Below are 19,259 nucleotides of genomic sequence, written 5' to 3' on the forward strand. Positions count from 1 at the left end.
CATGGCTCCCCATGCGCAGGGGGCCCTGCCTCCGGGGGGCCTATGAGGCAGGAAGCTAGCCAACCAGAAGACCGGTGCTCCCCACCCGTGGCTCCCTGTGCACCGGAAGCCTTCCTTCCGGGGAACTACGAGGCCGGGAGTGAGCCGCCAGTCCAAAGACTGGTGCTCCCCACCCGAGGCTCCCCGTGTGCTGGGGTCCCTTCCTTTGGGGGCCCTCCCTCCGGGAGCCACTGAGAATCTCGAATTTGGATAGAGGGTTTGGAATTTCCTGGAGCCCAAAACCATACCACTTGTCTCATTTATTTAAGCTTTCACCATCCACTCATTTGAGATATTGTGGGCCTGATCAACACACAATAACTAAGGGATAATATTAACCCATTAGTACTGGAAAAAAAACAGGACTGAGGATTTGTGGAACAGATTAGAAGATGCAGACACAGCTACAAACACACTCAGCCAACTTATTTTTGACAAAGGGGCCAAACATGTTCACTGGAAGAAAGATAGCCTCTTTAATAAATGGTGCTGGAAAAACTGGCTTTCCACATGTCAAAGAATAAAATTAGGCTCATGTCTATCATCATTCACTAAACTAAAGTTAAAATGGATCAAAGCTCTAAATGTTAAAACAGAAACACTAAATCTACTGGCAGAGAAAGCAGGTAGAAATCTTGAAGACATAGTGTAGGCAGAAATGTCATGAAAAACCAAAATGGATGGGAAGTACTTCAAAAGATCAACAACTGGGATCTCATCTTATTAAAAAGTTTTTGCACATCTATTGGGTTAAATAACCCTTACTTATTGCAGGCCTGATCAGTCCGCAATCTCCCAAGTGAGTGGACAGGAAAGGCTTAAATAAATGAGAAAACTGAAATGATTTCAGGGCTCCAGGAGCATCTCACTCTCTTACAGCTTTGATATTCTGAGTTTAGACCAAGACTTCTCTGGGCAGCCCGTATTTATTTGGTTTTCAAACAAAGGAGGAGGATACTCAAGAAAATGCCAGAATCTGGCAAGACCTTGGGAGAATTTTCCCAAGTAGTAAATTATGTCAATTAGGAGAACTACCTTATCTTTAGGCTGATATTTACTGTAGGAATGTGGAGCCTGCAGCTGCAGTCTCCTTGTAGTTAATTGGGGTTGGAGCCAGACATCCTCAGCTATGGCCTTATCTTGTCCTTCACAGGCCAATGCAGGCCTCAGCAGTGACCAGTGACTCATAGAGGTTCACTTACTATGACTCCACTGCCTATCTTTAGACAAGGTGCCTAAGCTTTGGACATCTTACAAGTAAACATGGAAAGCCAATTGCTTAACATTAAATCCTGCTCAGAGCCACTTTGTAGTGGTCTCCAACACACATCAAAAAAAAATTACCAACAGAGTGAAAAGAAAACCCAGAGTGGAAAAATATTTTGTCAAACTCTCCCTCAGACAAAGGACTTCTATCTAGAGCATATGAAGAACTGAAAAATATCAGGGCCCCTAAATTTAAAGACCCACTCCAAAATGGGCTTCTGAGACTGTCTTGGTTATTTTTCTCTCACACCTGAGACAAAGTACCTGACACCCAAAATTAAGGAAAGAAAGATTTTTTTTTTTTGCTCACAATCTGTGGAGGTTTCAGTCCATAATTATCTGGCTCCAAGGCAGGTGGCATGGCACAGGGGCAATAGTTCAATGCAGAGACGGAAAACAGCAAGAGCAAAGGAGGGGGCAGAGCAAACCTCTTTTCCTCCTTGTTTGCTGGCTCTCTACCCACACTTTTTCCCTGCCTTCCTCTTCTGCAAACTCAGGAGCTTTACAAAGTGAGAACCCTGGCCCTGTGCTGAGTCACTTTGTTAAGGTTCTAAACTTCTCAATTCTCAAGTTGACACAATGTATCAACCATTATAATCCACCACTTGTCAACTTGGCAACCAGACACATTTCTTTAAACTTGTTTCCAAATACAGAGATGTGCTTTTTCTTATCATTTCACAACGTGAACATTTTCTTAGTTTAAAGAGAATAACAAAACAATAAAAAGGTACATAATTTTAAAACAAGATGTTAGGAAATTAACAATGGTTGTTATAGTGCATATTTTTATTTTCAAAGTCATTGCTCAGATTACCAGATATAGGCATGCAAAATTGATCAACCAATTAGACATTAACTGTTTCTTTCAATAAACCAATAGAAATTAGTTGTACAATTATCTTAGCTTCCATGTGTGTGTATATATATAATATATTCCTCCTTTCCTTCCCTTTCTTCTTTCTCCTTTCACCCATCCCAGTTGTTCTTTTCTTTTGAGCAGTTTCTTTCCCATTCACAATATCTATTATACATTTCAGATTTTATGTATTCATTTAGTTTCTTATACCAGGAAGAAAATATGATGTTTACCATCTGTGTCTACTTTATTTCACTTCTGAGTAGTGGTTCTAGTTGTGTCCATTTACCTATAAAAGCCTCGAGTTTATCTTTCTTTATAGCTCAGTAATATTCCAAAAACTAGGATTACAGGACCTGTTGAACCCAGCTATTCCCCTTCTGGGTATTTTTCCAGAAGAACTAAAAACATCATACCACATTGATATACCCTAAAAACAATCCAGATACCCATCAACTGAGGTATGGATAAAAAAGATGTGCTACTTTTTAAACAGTGGAGTACTACTCAGCCATAAAGAAGGACACATTGATGCTTAACCCTGCAGATTAAAACATTTTTTACATATATTCAATTAGAATATGTTCCTTGGTGAGGATTTAAAGGTGCCTTGCATATCCCAAGAATGAAACTTTCTTAAAATTATTCTTCATATTTGCAGGGAGCTCCCCATTTACCTTATAGGAAGAAATATTATGAGAATGTACAAATGTTCTGAGTTTTTCTTAGCTCTCTGCTCAGCCTCTGTGGGACTACAGAAGTATTCCATCTTTGGCCTGACTGTGTTACATTTTGTCAGAAAAGTTTTCTGATCTGTTAGACTACTTTTTCTCAGCACTTTGGCTGGAAGGAACAGGCTTTCCTTATATGAGCCTTTTACCAGTAAAGAAGCCAGTATTGGTTTCTTTAGCACAGAGTACAGGACATATAGAAAGTAGAAAGGAGAGCCTTAGAATTCATCACTGTGCCATTTCTTAAGTGCTGAGGTCCACTCTTTTCATTATATAAGAATCTTTGTATATTTGTGAATCTGCTTTGTCTGTGAATTTTGAATTGTAACAAGGAAGACCTGAGAGGAATGGCTCTACTCTATTCTAGTTGGCACTGAGAATAATATCCGATTTTAAAAAGCCATATGGATGAGGAAAGAACAAGGGACTATCTGGTGGTGTGCATGAATTATTTAAACTTGGAAACATTACCAGAAATAATAGAACAAAATAATAACAACATGTAGCTATAAGTTCTTTCCCATAAGAAGTGTAAGCTTTATAAGATATTTTCAATTTTTCTCATTTTAGGATATTACAAAGTTGATGTCCATATTCAAGGGTATCAGGAGAAACAAAGATGCCTCCATGAAAGTAATATTAATGGAAGACGAAACACTGAAGGACAGAAAGTTTTAGGAAACCATTTAATCTGGTATAGCTTCAGATCTTTCAGGAAAATATTCTGTAAATAGGGTTCATGTAGAATGAACATTCCAATTGTTTCTGAGTTGATTATTACTGAAGGAAACTATTTAAGAAAGAAGGCTGACTCCATGAATATGTGTGGCAAATTATGGTTTGATATTAGACATGAAGTAACACATTGAAGAGAAATCTCATGAGTGTAATAAAAATGAGAAAGCTATTGGTTATAAGAAAGATCAGCGTCAGAAGTTTCAAACCTTGGTGCAGTCTCTTCAACACGGTGAGTTTGGAAAAAATTTATGTGATAAGAGTATATTAAAGTTGGGTTTCTCCACAGGAGAGAAGTCCTGGAGGATGATAATTTAGGGAAGCCTGGGGTAAAACAACTCTGTTTGAACACAGGGGATCTGACCTAAGGGAGAAATGCTCTGATCTTAATGAATGTGGGGGATCTTGCAACAAAACCATTATTGTGGAATACAGTAAAGTTCACACGCTCATAATAACACAGAGTGAACATAATGAAGATGGTATTAATTTCAGGGCAAAGTCACCCTTCATTCCATTTCAGCTACCTGTTACAAGACAGAGGGCTTCAGAGAGCAATAAATCTGAAGAAAATGTGGGTCACAGCCCAACCATAAAGTATGTGCTGAAAAACAAACTGCTGATAATGCTTGTGAATATCATGGATGCATAGATACCTTATACCAGAAATTAGACCTCACAGTACATGATAGAACACCAATGTGATCTTTACGGGAAATGCAAGAAAAACAACCAATGTGATCTTTATTGGAAATGCAAGAAATCTTTTTCTCAGGAAACATATTTCATCCAGCACCACAGGACCCACTCAAAAGATAACCCCTACAAATATGAGAAATCTGGTATATTATTCCACTCACCATCATGTCCCGTTTAGCATACTGGGGTCCAGATAGGTGCAGACTCTATGAAGGAAGTAAATGTGGGGAAACTTTCTGTCAGAAGTCAAACCTCCTTGAGCATCTGAGAACTGGGTGTGGCGTTCTTACCATCTCCTCTCATGGGACAGCAGAGAACAGACACCGAGACAAGACTTTTTCAAGGCAGTGATTATGGAGAAACATTCTCTATGATGGGACACCTCAAAGAGCATGAGAGAGTTCACAGAGGAGAGAAACCCTGTAAATGCATTGAATGTGGGAAAACTTTTGCCAAGACATCACATCTCAGAGCACATTGCAGAACTCACATAGATGAAAAACCCCTATGAATACTGAATGTGGGAAAACTCATTCTCATAGGATATAGACAGTATCAGGTTGATTTTATGACAGTAGCTTTGTAGTATAATTTCAGGTCAGGGATTGTGATTCCACTTGACTTGTCCTTGTTGCCCAGGATTGCTTTTGCTATTCTGGGTCTCTTCTGGTTCCAGATGAATTTAAGGCATGTTTTCTCAAGATCTGTGAGGTATGCTAATGGTAGTTTAATGGGAATTGCAGAGCTGCTGGTCCAGCGGTTCGAGTCTGTGCTTTACTCACACCACCACGGTTCCCAGCTGAAACTCGCAGAGAGAGCCAGGTATTTCCCATCTACTTCCTGAGGGCAGAGCAGGCGACCCAGGACCCCGCCGCCATTACAGACTGAGTCTCTGCCTTCCCTGCACCCGCGGCAGAGAGGAGGTCCTCACTCAGAAGCCCCAGGGACTTCTCTGGCTGCGGGGTGGGGGGGCTCGTGTAGCCCCTCCTTGCGTGCGCCCTGTGCTGAGTGAGTGAATGCTGGTCCAGTGGTTCGAGTCCGTGCAGTGAATTTACTTAATAAATGTGGAAAAACTATTTCCCAGTAATCACATCTTAGTACAGACCAAAGATGTCACACTGCAGAGAAACCTAAGAATGTGATAAATGTGGGAAAACTTTTGCTGATATCTTAGCCCTATGGGGAACCACCACATTGCCCTCCCTCAAACCCAAATGTGACTGTGCTTACTTGTGAGCAGTGCAGGTTATATAAAAGTGATTTCCATAAATTGCCTTTCAGTTTGAATAGTGAGTCTTTCCAAGGTTGTGTAAGTGTCTGTCTTGGTTCTTTCCCAAGTGGAGTGAACCATACCTTCATTCCTGAAGGCTCTGGGCCATTTGTCATTGTGCATATATTAGGTTGTTGTAGTTTCCCATTGATTTTAATACTGAGCATGGTAATACTAAGAGGTGCCCTAAGGGATCTCTGCACTCCACATATATTCTTCCTTTCCCCCATTGTGGAGTAGTAGTCCAATTTCCCCTTCATAGTCTGGGTCAATTACCCCTGACAACACTGTGACTCCCTTTTCAGCTTGTTTGCTCAGAGGCATCAGGAGACCAAAATGAGCAGGGGGAAATCTTAGTGTCCAGTTCAATGGTATCATTGTTGTGCCTCCTGGTGCAAGCCTTCCCCATTCTGGAACTAAGACTTCTAAGCCAGCAGAACATAAGGTTGTGGGGATAGGAAGCAAAAATTTCGCCAATAGGTCACTAGGAGTAATGGTGAGTGGTACCATCCCTACTTCCACCCCTTGATTCCTGGACCTGTGAATCCTGGCTATGGGAGACACAGTGCCATACAGAGGGGGCTGATTCAAAGCATATACAGCCTTTTGCTTCACACTCACAGCTTCACACACTGCCTTTTCAGGGGCAAACTGCCTGGTCTCCTAGACCTTCTTCTGAAATCAAGGTGGAAGCCTTCTTAACCTCAGAACTCTTGCATTCTGTATGCACCTAAAACCAGTGCCATGTGGATGATGTCAAGGTTTACTGCCATCTGGAGCAGTAGCCAAGCTTTCCTCTCTCTTGGCCGTAGGGGTCAAGTGCCTGGATCACTGGGCACTCTGAATCCAATTCTGAGGAGCAAATTCTCTATGCTGCCGCCATTCTGGAACCTGGTGCAGCTGCCGCAGCCATTCTGGAGCATGATGCTCTGCGACTTTCTTCTCAAAGCAAAGTCTTTCATTTTTGCAGTTTTGAGGCTGCAAAGGGTGGAGATTTGCTTCTTGTGATGCCCTCAGGCCATCTTTTGAATTCTCTTTTTCTTTCTCAGCACTGGAGATCTCCTCAGCCTTATCTTTGCAGTCCACAGCTTTACTGGAGCTTCCTTTCTGGTCAAATTCACATTTTAAATCATCCTGCTGGGCTCTTTGGTCTTGACTGTTAACATAAATCTAGCTAAAAGCCCCCAACAGTAGCCATGCCACTGCCGCAACATTCGACTGCCTTGAAATTTCTTCTGCCAGATTAATTAGTCCACGGCCCTTAATCTCAGTCTTCTACAAAGTCTCTGGACAAGAGCAAAATGCAGACAAACTTTCTGCCAAGCCATCATACACATTGTCTGGAGTCCAACAACCAGTGCAGTAATTCTTCCCAGAAGAAACCTCCTGAACCCAGTCTTTTCCAGCAGAATTTCTATCAACCTTCTGGTCTGAGCTCTGACCAGAATCTCCCATACAGAACAGCCAAAAGCGTTCCAGCTCTACTCTTTCAGGTAACATCTCTGAACCTTTCCAAACATTTCCCACAAGCCATTTCCAAAGGGTCTTGAACCACATGGTCAGGTACTGTCACGGCAACAACCCCACTCCTCTGGTACCAAATTCTGTCTTGGTTACTTTTCTCTCATTGCTGGGACAAAATACCTGACACCCTAAATTAAGGAAGGAAAGGTTTATTTAGCTTACAGTTTATGGAGGTTTCAGTCCATACTCAGCTGGCTCTAAGGCAGAGTGGCACATGGTTGAGGGCTACAGTTCATGGCGGCTGAACACAGCAAAAGCAACCAGAGCAAAAGGAGAAAATGGCAGAGAGCAGCCTCTTTCCCTCCATTACACTGTATGCAAACTACCTCCCCCAGGGCTGGTGTAGTGCTCACACCCATAATCCCAGCATTGGATCATGGATCAATCACAAATCCTAGAAGCCCGCCCCATGAATGCATGAGGATTTGGGGGGAGATGCACACACAAACCATAACAGTGTCTTTGTGGAAGCTAGCAGGTGGTGTGTTGTGCTAGCACTGTTCCTTGCTAACAGTCATAGTTGAACCCAGATAAGCAGGCAGAGACTGTGGGTCTAAGATATGAGATAAATGTCTCTGCTGAGGCCTGTGTGACTCTAGAGAAAATTCTTTCCCAGAATTGACTACCAAACAGGTTACTCATTAACCACAACCTGAATCGGACTGTTCTGATACTTTCACAAGAATGCTTTGTTCCCTCTTTTACAAGCCTTGCCTGCCTAGGCACTTATCTAGCACATCCAGCCATAATCCCCTCATCATTTTCCTCAATGTAAATGTGATAAATAAATGCTGAGGTTTTGGCCACTCCTGGTGATCACAGATCCTCATTGCACTGCTAATTATCTCTTGCTCTTTCTTTTCTCTGCATGCCAGAATACCTAGCAGGAGATTGGGAGTTCACTGCAGGGCTCCCTAATAGAGCTCTCAGGGCACATCACTAAGTTCACACATGGGAGAGACCCTATGAAAATCATGAATGAGGGGCTGGGGATTTAGCTCAGCGACAAAGCGCCTGCCTGGCAAGCGCAAGGTCGTGAGTTCGGTTCCTGGTACCGGAAAAAAACCAAAAAAAAAAAAAAAGAAAAAAAAGAAAAAAAAGAAAATCATGAATGTGGGAAAACTTTCTCCCACCAATCACTTCTAAAACCGCCTCTGAACACCTGCACCTGGAAGAAGCCCTAGGAGTATAGCTCATGTGGGAAAACTTTTGTAGCAGATCATATGTTAATGCACATCAGAGAGCTCACACAGGAGAGAAACCCTATGAATGTATATTATATGTTGGAAATAATTTGCTTTTAATTTAGTCCTTGGTAACATCAGAAAATTCATAAAGGTATTAAATTTTACAAATATAGTGAATGTGGGAAAACTTTCTTCCAGAAATAATATCTTAGGAAACATCAGAGAAGTCACACTGGGGAGCAACCTGATGAATGTGATGAATGTGGGAAATCTTTTGCCCAAAGTTCAGCTTTCACAGTACACTGGAGACTGCACACAGGGGAGAGACCCTATGAATGTCACAAATGTGGGAAAACTTGTGCTAGTAGGGCAATCCTCTTGTTAAATCAAAGAATTCACATAGGAGAAAAGCCCTGTAAATGCAACACATGTGGGGACACTTTTGTTTATAACTCTCATAGTGCATCAAAGAACTCACACAAGGGAGAAGTCTTATGAATGTGATGAATGTGGAAAACTTCTCAAAGAACAGAACTCTGTGCACATCAGAGAATTCACACAAGAGAAAAACCATGTGAATGTAATGAAAGTAGGAAAACATTTACTGTTGAATCAACTCTCAGGGCACAGAACAGAATTCAAACCAGAGAGAAACCCCAATGAATGCAATGAATGTGGGAAAATGTCCTCTAAGACATCACATTTTAGAGCCCAAACCCAAACAGAGGAGAAGCTCTATGAGAGTGATAAGTGTGAGAAAACTTTTGAACAAAAGGTAGGTCTCAGAATACACCTCAACAGAATGTACACCAGAGAAAAAACTGTAATGAATAATAAATTTGAAAAATCCTGAAGGAACTCAGCTTACATAACAGTGTAGAAACTCATATCACAAGGAATGATTTGAAAACAATTTTTCAGTCTCTTGTTCATTCGGGTGAGATTGGCAATGGAATGTGATGCTCTTGCTATACTGCATTTAAACCTAGCGATTGGTGGGAGATGACTGCCAATTTGGGCACTGAATATTGAGCATGGTAGAGCACAAAGTGAAAAGAAAATGGAAGGAATAAGTGGAAGAGGATTCTATGTAAGAAGCAGCAGGACTCCCTCCTTGGCAGCCTCAGAATTGCAAAAGTTTTTCTACAGAAACGAAGGTTAGTCGTTATCCACTTAAAACAGACTTTTGTAACTCATTTTATATGTCTTACCATAATGACAAAAATGAAATACAAACACAAAAAATACATCCAAGAAACAAAATATACTACTGTAGAAAGTCATAAAGTCACAAAGGAAGGCAGAAAGAGAGGAATAAAAGAAGGAAGGAATGACAAAACAACTAGAAAATGACAAAAAGGCAACACAAAATTTTGACCTTTTAGCAATTACTTTAAATGTTAATGGAATCAATGAATGAATCAATCAAATGACACAGTTGCTGAATGGATAAACGATGAATAGCATATGCTGTTTACAAAACCTCAGTTAATATTTAAAGACACACATACAGTAAAAATGAAGAGATAGATCCAAAAACAGAAAAAGAATATCTATTTGCATATCTCCAAGAATGGATTTCAAAACAGACACCAGAACAAGTGAAAACAGGTGCTCATTACATAATGACACAACGGCAAATTCATAACAGGATATAATGATTGCAAAAGTGTATGAATATGCATCCAGCCTTGGATACCTAAATAGATAGAAAGCAAATATAAAGAGATCTGACAGGAGAAACAGCAACATAATAATAGTAGGAGACTTCAGTGTCAGACTTTCAATAATGGATAGACCATCAACACAGAAAATCAATATTGAAATAGTACAGTTGAAGAATGCTACAGATCAAAAGGGGCTAGCATCCATGTACACCATTAAAAAACTCAGCATAACAGCAATTCTTCCTCAGAATACACAGGCTATTTCCAAAATGGGAACCAAAATCGTGAACTTATGGGATGCACTAAGCAATTCTATGAGGGAGTTTACATAAATCAATGGCTGTATGATGAAAAGTTCCAAACAAACCATCGAACTTTACATCTCAAAGAAACAAAAAGACTAAACTGAACCCAAAAAAATCAGAAGGAAAACAGAAAAGAGTAGAGCACAAAGAAACAATCTACAGACTACAAAACAACAAAAAGGATAAAAAAACTTGCTTTGTTAAAAATACTCAAAATTGACAAACTTTTAGCTAAGCTAAAAAAGAGAGAACACTCAACTACATAAAATCAAAAATGATATAGGCCTAATAATCAACACCATAGACATACAAGAATCAATACAATCTACTATGAACAATTAAATACCAACAAATTTGATAGCCTAGAAGAAATGGGAGAGCTTCTAGAAATACACACTGTCCAAGACTGAAACATGTAGAAAGTAAAATCTCAGCAGATGAATAATGAATCACAGGCTTGAATCAGTAATCAGATTCTTCCCAATAAAGAATAGTCCAAGAGCAGATGGTTATTATGGGGGATTCTACCAAACACTTAAAACAGAATTAATATTCTTCATGTAGTTTTCTGAAAATGGAAGAAGAGGACTTTCAAACTTATTTTATGAGGCCACCATCACTCTGATAAGAATCAAAAAAACTAGAAGAATGATTAGTTTTCGTTATCACATGGGTTAAGTGTAAATATTAAGGGGGTTCAATGTAGTATTTCATATATGCTACAGCAGGAACTGATCTGGTCCAGGCCCCTTCAATCCACCCTCCTGACCTCTCGAGCTCTCGCAATCAGCATCCTACATCCAGGTTGTTTTCTTCTTTAATTTCCACATGTGGGAGAGAACATGCAGTTTTTTGTGCTCTGCTCCTGGCATATCTCACTTAACACAATGACCTCCAGTTATACACTGTGGTTAATGTCAAGGTCTCATTCTATGTTTATGGCTGAACAGGACTCTTTTGTGTGTATATACCATATTTCTTCATTCATTCATGGATGGACACCTATTCTGATGTGAAACCCTAGGTGTTCTGACTACTGGCACAATAGACATGGGCATGCAAATATTCCTATGGATGACACGTACCCAGAAGTGGCATATATAGCTGGATCATATGGTAGATCTATTTTTCATCTTTGGGAATTTTATACAATGCTCTTTATAAGGGCTATCCTAGTTCACATCCCTAACACAGTACATAAGCATTCTCTTTTCTCCATATCCCTGAAAATACTTGCTATTTTCTTTTTATAATAGCCATCCTAATAGGGTGGCAAATCTATCTTACTATAGATTTTATGGTCTTGTCCTGGACAACCTATGAGCAAAAGATTATTACTGGGTTTGAAAACACTGATTTGTGAAAGAATGTGCGATGTGTATGTCTGTCTGTGTATGTGTATAGTCATACCAAGTCTTTGAGCAGTTTAAGCTTTATTAAATACAGAATACACATGCTAATCACATAAAAATGTCTCTGGGAATTCAGGTTCTGATAATAATTTCATATTTACAATTATGCATTTTGAATGATTAACTTTATCTATTGAGGGCCGCTTGATAGGGAATAAAAGTTTAAAGCAGGATGTTGTAGAGTTTCCAAGAAACTGGAGAGATGAATTTTCAGGAGGATTCTTTAATGGTGCTCCATCTAGAAATGCTCAAAACTGCTCGGTCCTTCCACTGAACCCCACCCAACTTGAAGAGAAAAACTCTGACAGATCAGTTTGTCCAAACAGGAAAGCCCCTCACTTAGCCTGAGAGACTCAAATAACTCTGTTTATCAGCTTGGTTCCAAGGCCAGTTCTCAGGCTTACAGGAAACCCTGTAAGTCTGTAGAATGCCACTCTGTAAGCCAGAAAAATGCTACTGTAATCGTTTGTGTCCTTGGCCAGGCTGCACCCAGTCTGAAAGAAAGGTATCCCTGTTTCTTTTAATCCTGCACGTCCTAGTGGTCTCAGTCTCTCCTTGGGGTTTAGCCTGACAAAAAGCAAGCTGAGCCAGGCAACAAGGAGAGGTCCCCTTTCCTCCAATTTGTGGTGTCAAGCAAGTAGAGAGGTACAGAAGTGAAACAAGGGAAGTGAATCATCCTAGCAGCTAACCTTATCTTAGCCTTGAAGAGAAAACACATTCTGTGCCTCTCGGGCAGCTGTGAAGCTTGTCTGAAACTCCATTTGTTAGGTATATTGGTGATGATCCACACTATTGTCCCTCTAAAGGGAGGCATTCCTACTAGAGAACTGAAGTGTCTCCCTTATCAGTGAGAAAAGCCAGGACCACATTGAAAAGGCACAAGTCTGCATTGCTGAGGGAGGGGTTGTTGGAGGAGTTGCTTTCCTGGAGCTGGGAAGATTTTGTAGAGGGAGAGAAAGGCTAAGTTTGTCTCCAAGTTCTGCTCTAAGAACAGTATTCAAAATTCAAGGGCTGGGGATTTAGCTCAGCGGCAAAAGCGCCTGCCTGGCAAGCGCAAGGTCGTGAGTTCAGTTCCTGGTACCAGAGAAAAACAAAAACAAACAAACAAACAAAAAAAAAAACAAAAAAAAAACCAAAATTCAAAAACAAGTATGTAAGAAATTTAAATTCTGTCACTGCATTGATGTAATAGACATTAAATGAAAATCTGGCATTGAAGATAACAAAGCTCCTGAGCTTATGAATCCCTGACAACAGTGAAATGACAGGGTAAAAATCACACTTTTAGGGGCTCAAAGATCACTAGACCTCCAGCAAAGAAACAAGTAATCTGAGTTCCAGAATTAGTGAATGGCAGATGGACTGAAGAAAGGTCTGTCTCTGAATGGCTGGGCAGGGGGAGGCAGAAGAGGGATCGAGAAGCCCCAGGAAGGTGAGGCGTCCACCATCCTGGAGAGTGGGGGAGGCGGTGGTGGAGCCTCTTCTCTTTGCCTCTCCTCCATTCCAGGAGCCCTTTGTGATGAAGAGGCCACAGCTCTGTGATGCAGGCATGGGACCTCCCTGTATTCCTAGAGAGAACTCTCAGGACTCAGTTGCCTGACAGCAACACTGCGATTAGAAGATGGAGAATTTTCTCATTCCTCTGAAAAGCCTTAGTGCCACATGGCTGAGCCCCAGCTGCACTACCTTTGTGATGGATATGATCCTTGCCATTGTGTGTGGACTGGGGCTCTTCTTTCTGTTACTGCCCTGGCTCCAGGGTGAACCATCCTTACCACCACCCAGGAGAAGTAGAAATATCAGGAAGGTAAGAAACCCACAGCTCAGACCCAGCAGAGAATGATTCTCTCCCATTTTACCAGATTCCGCTTTTCCAAATCAAGTAAAGAGAAAGCTGAGAGGGAAAATCTCATGAAAGAATAAAACACTCCTCTGGGACAGCTGGCCAGGGGCACAAAGAAAGAAGCAGCACGACGTCTATTTGATGCTCTAAGACCATGTGTGTGGTTTGCTGGGAAGAGCAAAAGAGAACACAGTGACTGAGTGGAGGATGACTGGATGCGTGAGACATGGGCGCCTTGGGGGAGGGGCAGGCCCTGAGCACTGGTTCATCACCCCCTTCCTCTGTCAGGAGCCTCTGGGCCCAGCCTTTGCTCTGAGCTGGGCAGATCTGAGGGCTCTGAGCTCTCACCTCCTGTCACAGGCTGGAGCTGCCTCAGACCCAGAGTCCTGCCTGAGGTTAGCAAGGCTGCTCTAGAAATGAGTCCAAGAGTCCTGAGGAAAAGACAGAACGTACCCATGGTAATTCTCACAGAGGAATCCTCTGTGTGTTTCTGGGAAGAGGACAACAAAAAATATTGTCATATTCATTTCAAATAGGAATCAAAGAAAAGAAAAAACACAGGCTGCATTAATTCAATGTCAAGTCTCCTGATACTCATGAATACTGATGGTCCACAGCCTGTCTGAGAGAGAGGAGAATTGGGCCTGGGCCTCTCACTGTTTTCCTTCCTTCTCAGCGTCCAGCGCAGAAGAGGTGGAAGAGCAAGAGAGAAAAAGGACTGGCACGCTCAGAGGTTGGGCTCTGCCTTTCGGTCCTGCTGTCCCAGACACTAATTTGCCTGTCCCCCAGGGAACATGAATGCGAGCTGCAGAGCCCTAGAGAGGGGCTCCTGGGAAGGCAATCAGCAGGGGAGATGCTTGTCAGGCTCCTTCTCATAATGAACCTGTGCTGGGCCAAGGGAAGGCATTGCCCATTGGGTCAGTGCAGACAGCTGTAGAGCCGTGCAGCTTGGACTAGGAGGTAGGTCCTCCAGGTCCGACTGAGGCCCAGCTGTTACAACTGGCTGAGGCTAATTCTTTTGGGAGATGACCCCATCCATTCAGGACAGCACAGTTGTGAGGACCATGGACACTGAAGGATGTGGAAGCACTTTGCACTGACAAAGTGCCACCCATCTGTGTACCACGTCACCAGTCTCAGCCAGGGCCGGAGGACGCTGGACAGTGATACTTGGGTTCTGGAGTCAAATCTCCCATGGTGACCTCTAAAGGGATATTCCCTTCAGTCTCCTATAAAATCTCAATCCACTCCTTACCTGTTATACTTTATACTTCAATTTCCCACCTGCTACCATTTGCAGATTGCCGGATGTACCATAAGCTGGATAAGACCCTAACTTCCCTTCTGGAAAGGTACAGCACTTTCCCCTTTCCTCCTTCCTCCTAAAGCCTATGCTGTAACCAAGCACCACTGGGCCAACGTAGGAGGGAGAGGTCCTGGGAGTGGGGGATGTTAAGGACCTGAGATGAGGGGCAGCAGAGGACCGTGAGGTTGGGGTGCGGTGCAGGGGAGGGGCCATGGTACACATGGGCTGATCCGTGCCCATGGCTGCAGCTATGCCTCCTATTTTTGACAGCTTCCAGAAGCTGCTGCCTGATGAAAGAAGCTCTCAGCAGCTCTTATATCAACAGGGCTCTACCGCTGTGTGCCAAAGAACACCTGTCACAGCCCCGCAGCCACACAGGGAGAATGTGGACGCTTCCCCCCCGGTAGAGGCTTCCCACTCTCCTCTCACTGAGCACCTCCTACCTCTGGCCGCTCCATCACCAGGCTGGTCCACAGCCTCCTCGGATCTTGTGTGTTCACCCACATCCCTTACTGCCTCTCAGCCCCCAGAGCCCCCGCTTCCCCTGGAAGGAATTTCACCCCAGCCACTTGCACTTTCCCTCTGTGCTCCATTGCCCCCTGATCCCGTCACAACACCACAACCCTGGTGGGACACACAAGTGAGTTGGAACTTGGTCACCACCAATTCTCAGATCTCAAAATTCTGGGGACCCAGTTCCAACAGAATTGGATCCAGTTTTTCTGGGGTCTGCCCGCTCTGCAGAGCGAATCCTTGGTGGCTGCTGCCTGGATCTCTCAGAATCCTCCTCTACAGCCTCCCCCATTTTCATTCAACAAAACTCAAAATCTTTCCGCAGTTCAGGGGCAGGATAAAATGTGTCCACAGCCCCTGTCCTCTCTGGACCCCCAAACCCCTCCCTTGATTCTCTCTACCGCCAAACTCCAGCCCCCTCGTCTAGGTCAGGTGCAGTCTCAGGCCCATCTCCAATCCTTTCCCCCACCCTTCCTCCCACATTGTTCACCCCACATTAGGGACTGTGGAGCAGCTTGGCCGACACCCCATAATAATCCACAACATCTCATCCCCGCTGAAACTCGACACCCAGGAGGGTCCTTATTAAGAACACAGACCCTGAGTGAGTGAGCTCCACAGTCAATGGTCCGAAGCTCTCAGGAGGTTTGTAGCCCTTTCCTTCCCAACCTTTGCCAAAACCACCGGCCCTCTGCCACCCCTCCTAAGGGTTATTCCATGAGCCTGGAGCACTGGAGACTACTGGAGCAACACATTCAAACGTTGTTCATTCAACGCCAGTGTGATGTCCCCAACAGGACCCAAGAACTTCGAGATCTCAAACAGCTCAGGGTGATGCAGTTCATACATGTCAGGCAAAGGGCAAACCTGGCCCATCAGAATGCTCCCCCGTATCTATGGTTGGCTGCAGCAAGGAAGTGCAGGTTTTGAAGTTCCAGCCAGAGAAGGACTGGGACGGGAAATGTGGGCCATAGTCTAGGTAAGGTCCCCAAAGACCTCTCCAGGGCCTTGGAAAGCCGCTCGGTAAACTTTCCAGGGGCAAATTCTGCACAGTCAGAGAAATAGATGCCAAACATCATGGACAGTGATGTAGGAAATGACAAGAGTCGCCTTGAAGACATGCTAAAAATGCATTTTGGTGTGAAGTCAAGGCAGGTCCAGGAGGGTCGGATCCCTTGGAGATTGCACCGGTCCTTGCTTTCTGTCCATGGAGCTTAGGCCACCCACACAGAGAGCAAAATTCTAGTTATCTTCAGGAGTCACAAAAGCTTCCCTCTCTTAACCTATGTACTCTGAAGACCCTGGAGGTGCACGTTACAAGGCTGCAGCAAGGAAGTGCAGGAGGTGAAGTTAGAGCCAGAAAAGGACTGGGCCTCGCCCTCAGGCTTACTGATCCCTAAACATCAGTACTCACAGAAGAGAGAGAGCCACGTGTCTGCCCTGGCTAATAATGGTGAGGCCAGTTTTAGACCCATCCCAGAAAAACAGGAATACTAAGGCCACAAAGTTTTTCAAGTTGAAGAGGCTCCACCACCATCCCTTCCACAGGTGTGCTTTGAGGTGAACCTACAGATGCCACATTCCTGGAAAAAAGCCCCTCAGACATGTCTGATAGAGATGGTGACACTCACTGAGTCTGTCCCTACACTGGGCAGACTCCTGTTCTCCTCACCTGTGTGTAAGGAGACTGAGAAGGCCCTAACAGGGATCCCACCTAGTGATGCCCAGAGATCCTTAAAGGACCTTCCCACTGGACAGGGCAGCAGGAAGCCTTCCCAGAGACTGACATCCGGTCTCACTGGCACAGCCTAGGAGAAGAAGCATCCTGGGCACCAGCAGACACAGCCTAGAAGTCCCCGTGATGCCTGCAACACCTGTCTTCCAAGACAGAGGACAGCCAGGCCTTCAGCCAGGCATCGGGAGTGAGTTTCAGCAGGGAGGGGAGATGAGGTCAGTGAAGCAGACTCAAGTCTGTGCCCTGGGTGCCCAGTTTCCAGACTCTTCCACTGATGGGCTCAAAGCTACAGTCAATTTGTCTTCTGTGGCATCCCACAGCTATCTCCACAACACGTCTCTTGGGGACAGGAGAGCTTCACAGATGTTAGGTGACCTAAAGGCAGACAGAGAGAGGATCCTGAGGCAGCACAAGCCCAGGATCCAGAAACACCAGTACTCACAGAAGAGAGGGAGCAATGTGTCTGCCCTGGCTAATAGTGGTGAGGCCAGTAGGAGACCCATCCCAGAAAAACATGAATACGTTGGGACCTCCACAGCCACCCAAGGCAGGGGAATGAAAGACACATTTGAGCAGAAGCACTTTCAGATCCTTTCATATAGGAAACCAGTTCATTCAGAAGGATGATTCCAAAGAAGCATGAGGACATTTCTACTATGGACTTCTCCTCAGAAAAAAATGAAAGAGTACAAGGAAACCCCGAGAAAAGGCAAACCTGCATCCTCCTCTGGGCAGAGCCAGAGACCAGGCAAAAGCAGCTCAAGTGTGGACCACAGAATTGCTGAGACTCAGAAGCTCATGCGAGATGCTAAACTGATGCAAGATGCCAACAAGTTAGTTAAGCGTGAACTTTGTGCCTTGGAGTTCAATCAGCACAAAGAGAAACAAAATCAAGCCTCAGTGTCTCACGTTTACTGCAGCCACTGGCCTTCTGGACCCTCAGAGCACAGGAGAATGCTGGCATGTGCAGCCACCCCCAAATGCCACAGCTATCCTATCAGGGAGAGGCACCCAGTGACCAAGAGTCCATTAAAAGTGGACAGTTCATCAATGAAAAACAGGGCCATAAGCATCCCCACCTGGTGCTCTCCAACCGGCCGGTGTTCACAGCGAGGGCCAACAGTGCCCAGGGCCTCAGGCCACCAGCACAACTGCCCAAGGCACCGACTCCTTTATGGAGGTGTCCTGTCTGCTCAGCCAGAAAATTTCTCTCCATTCTTTCCCAGTAGGAAAGGGCATCTCCAAGAAAAAATTAAGTTCATTTACAGAAAACGTTTCTCATATTACCAACCCATGAAAATTCCCATTGCCAATACACCTGCTTCTTTCCCTAAGAGGGTAATGGCTTCTGTATGCTTTGTGCTTGGTGAGAGCTATGGCTTCTACAGGGGACGGGGTATGGTGGAGCGTGACACACAGGTGCAAACGTACTCTTGCCCTGAGTTCCTCCACCGATCCTCAAGTTTCCCTAATACCATCATTTCAGGAGCAAAATGAAACTCTCACAGCTGAGGGAAACAGGATGATCCCACCACGAGATCAGGTTCAAACCATCGTCCCACGTGTCCATTTACCTTAAGGGAGCTGTACGGACCAGGGCCTGAGATAGTTTAGGCTAAAAATGCCCCCACAGGCTCCAGCAAAGGTAGAGCCACTAGCTACACCTGTCCTAAATTGGGTGGCAGTGGGCATAGGCAGACACTGAGTCCTGAGTTCTGAGGCCAGACAAATTTTCCCTTGCATCTCTTCATGGGGAACAGATGATGCTTGGGAAGCCCTTGTATTCCTAGCAAATGGCAGGGTGGAGATAGGCACACTCAGTGGTGTCTTATAGAATGTCCAGCGATCCCATCCCAGGGCCTCAGCTCTCCTCACACTCTAGAGCCCTGGTGAGAACAGAAAATTCAGCCCTGTGCGGGAGTGTGGTCCTCAGGGAGGCCGCTGAGTGCCACGTCCACCCCTGTCGCATGTAAGTAATGGCCTTGCTCATGGACCCCCTACTTGGGTCTCTCTCACATCGAAATTCCAGGCTGCAGTCTGGATGGATGGAGCAGAAAGTGATTGTGTGCATTAACTTACATTCAGGTTCTGGGGACCAAGGTTGGGATGTGGGAGAAGCACTGAGAAGGTTAGAGTCAGGAAGCACAGGGCATGAGGACACTGAATGG

General features: G+C 44.2%; 1 protein-coding gene and 1 pseudogene across 1 annotated transcript; both read left to right on the forward strand.

Annotated features, from left to right (window-relative positions):
* Nucleotides 1-13,294, forward strand: part of LOC102026882 — a 24,308-nt pseudogene extending 11,014 nt beyond the window's left edge.
* Nucleotides 13,295-13,302: 8 nt separating this feature from the next.
* On the forward strand, nucleotides 13,303-17,287 carry LOC102027201 (spermatogenesis-associated protein 31A3-like). Its single transcript, XM_013513837.1, has 5 exons — nucleotides 13,303-13,532; nucleotides 14,838-14,889; nucleotides 15,485-15,967; nucleotides 16,154-16,246; nucleotides 16,474-17,287. Exons 1-5 carry the CDS (start codon nucleotides 13,316-13,318, stop codon nucleotides 16,754-16,756), a joined length of 1,128 nt encoding a protein of 375 aa, XP_013369291.1. The 5' UTR covers nucleotides 13,303-13,315; the 3' UTR covers nucleotides 16,757-17,287.
* Nucleotides 17,288-19,259: the final 1,972 nt, after the last annotated feature.

Source organism: Chinchilla lanigera, unplaced genomic scaffold (genome assembly GCF_000276665.1).
Source record: "Chinchilla lanigera isolate Chin_1 unplaced genomic scaffold, ChiLan1.0 scaffold00021, whole genome shotgun sequence".
Taxonomy (NCBI): domain Eukaryota; kingdom Metazoa; phylum Chordata; class Mammalia; order Rodentia; family Chinchillidae; genus Chinchilla; species Chinchilla lanigera.

What these genes read in the sequence shown, in the direction of transcription:
- LOC102027201 (XM_013513837.1), top strand. Translation starts at nt 13,316, where the DNA reads ATGGAGAATTTTCTCATTCCTCTGAAAAGCCTTAGTGCCACATGGCTG. An exon ending in ACAGCTCAGACCCAGCAGAG is followed by an intron (nt 13,533 to 14,837) that starts AATGATTCTCTC and finishes TACCATTTGCAG; the next exon opens with ATTGCCGGATGTACCATAAG. An exon ending in CTAACTTCCCTTCTGGAAAG is followed by an intron (nt 14,890 to 15,484) that starts GTACAGCACTTT and finishes GGGACACACAAG; the next exon opens with TGAGTTGGAACTTGGTCACC.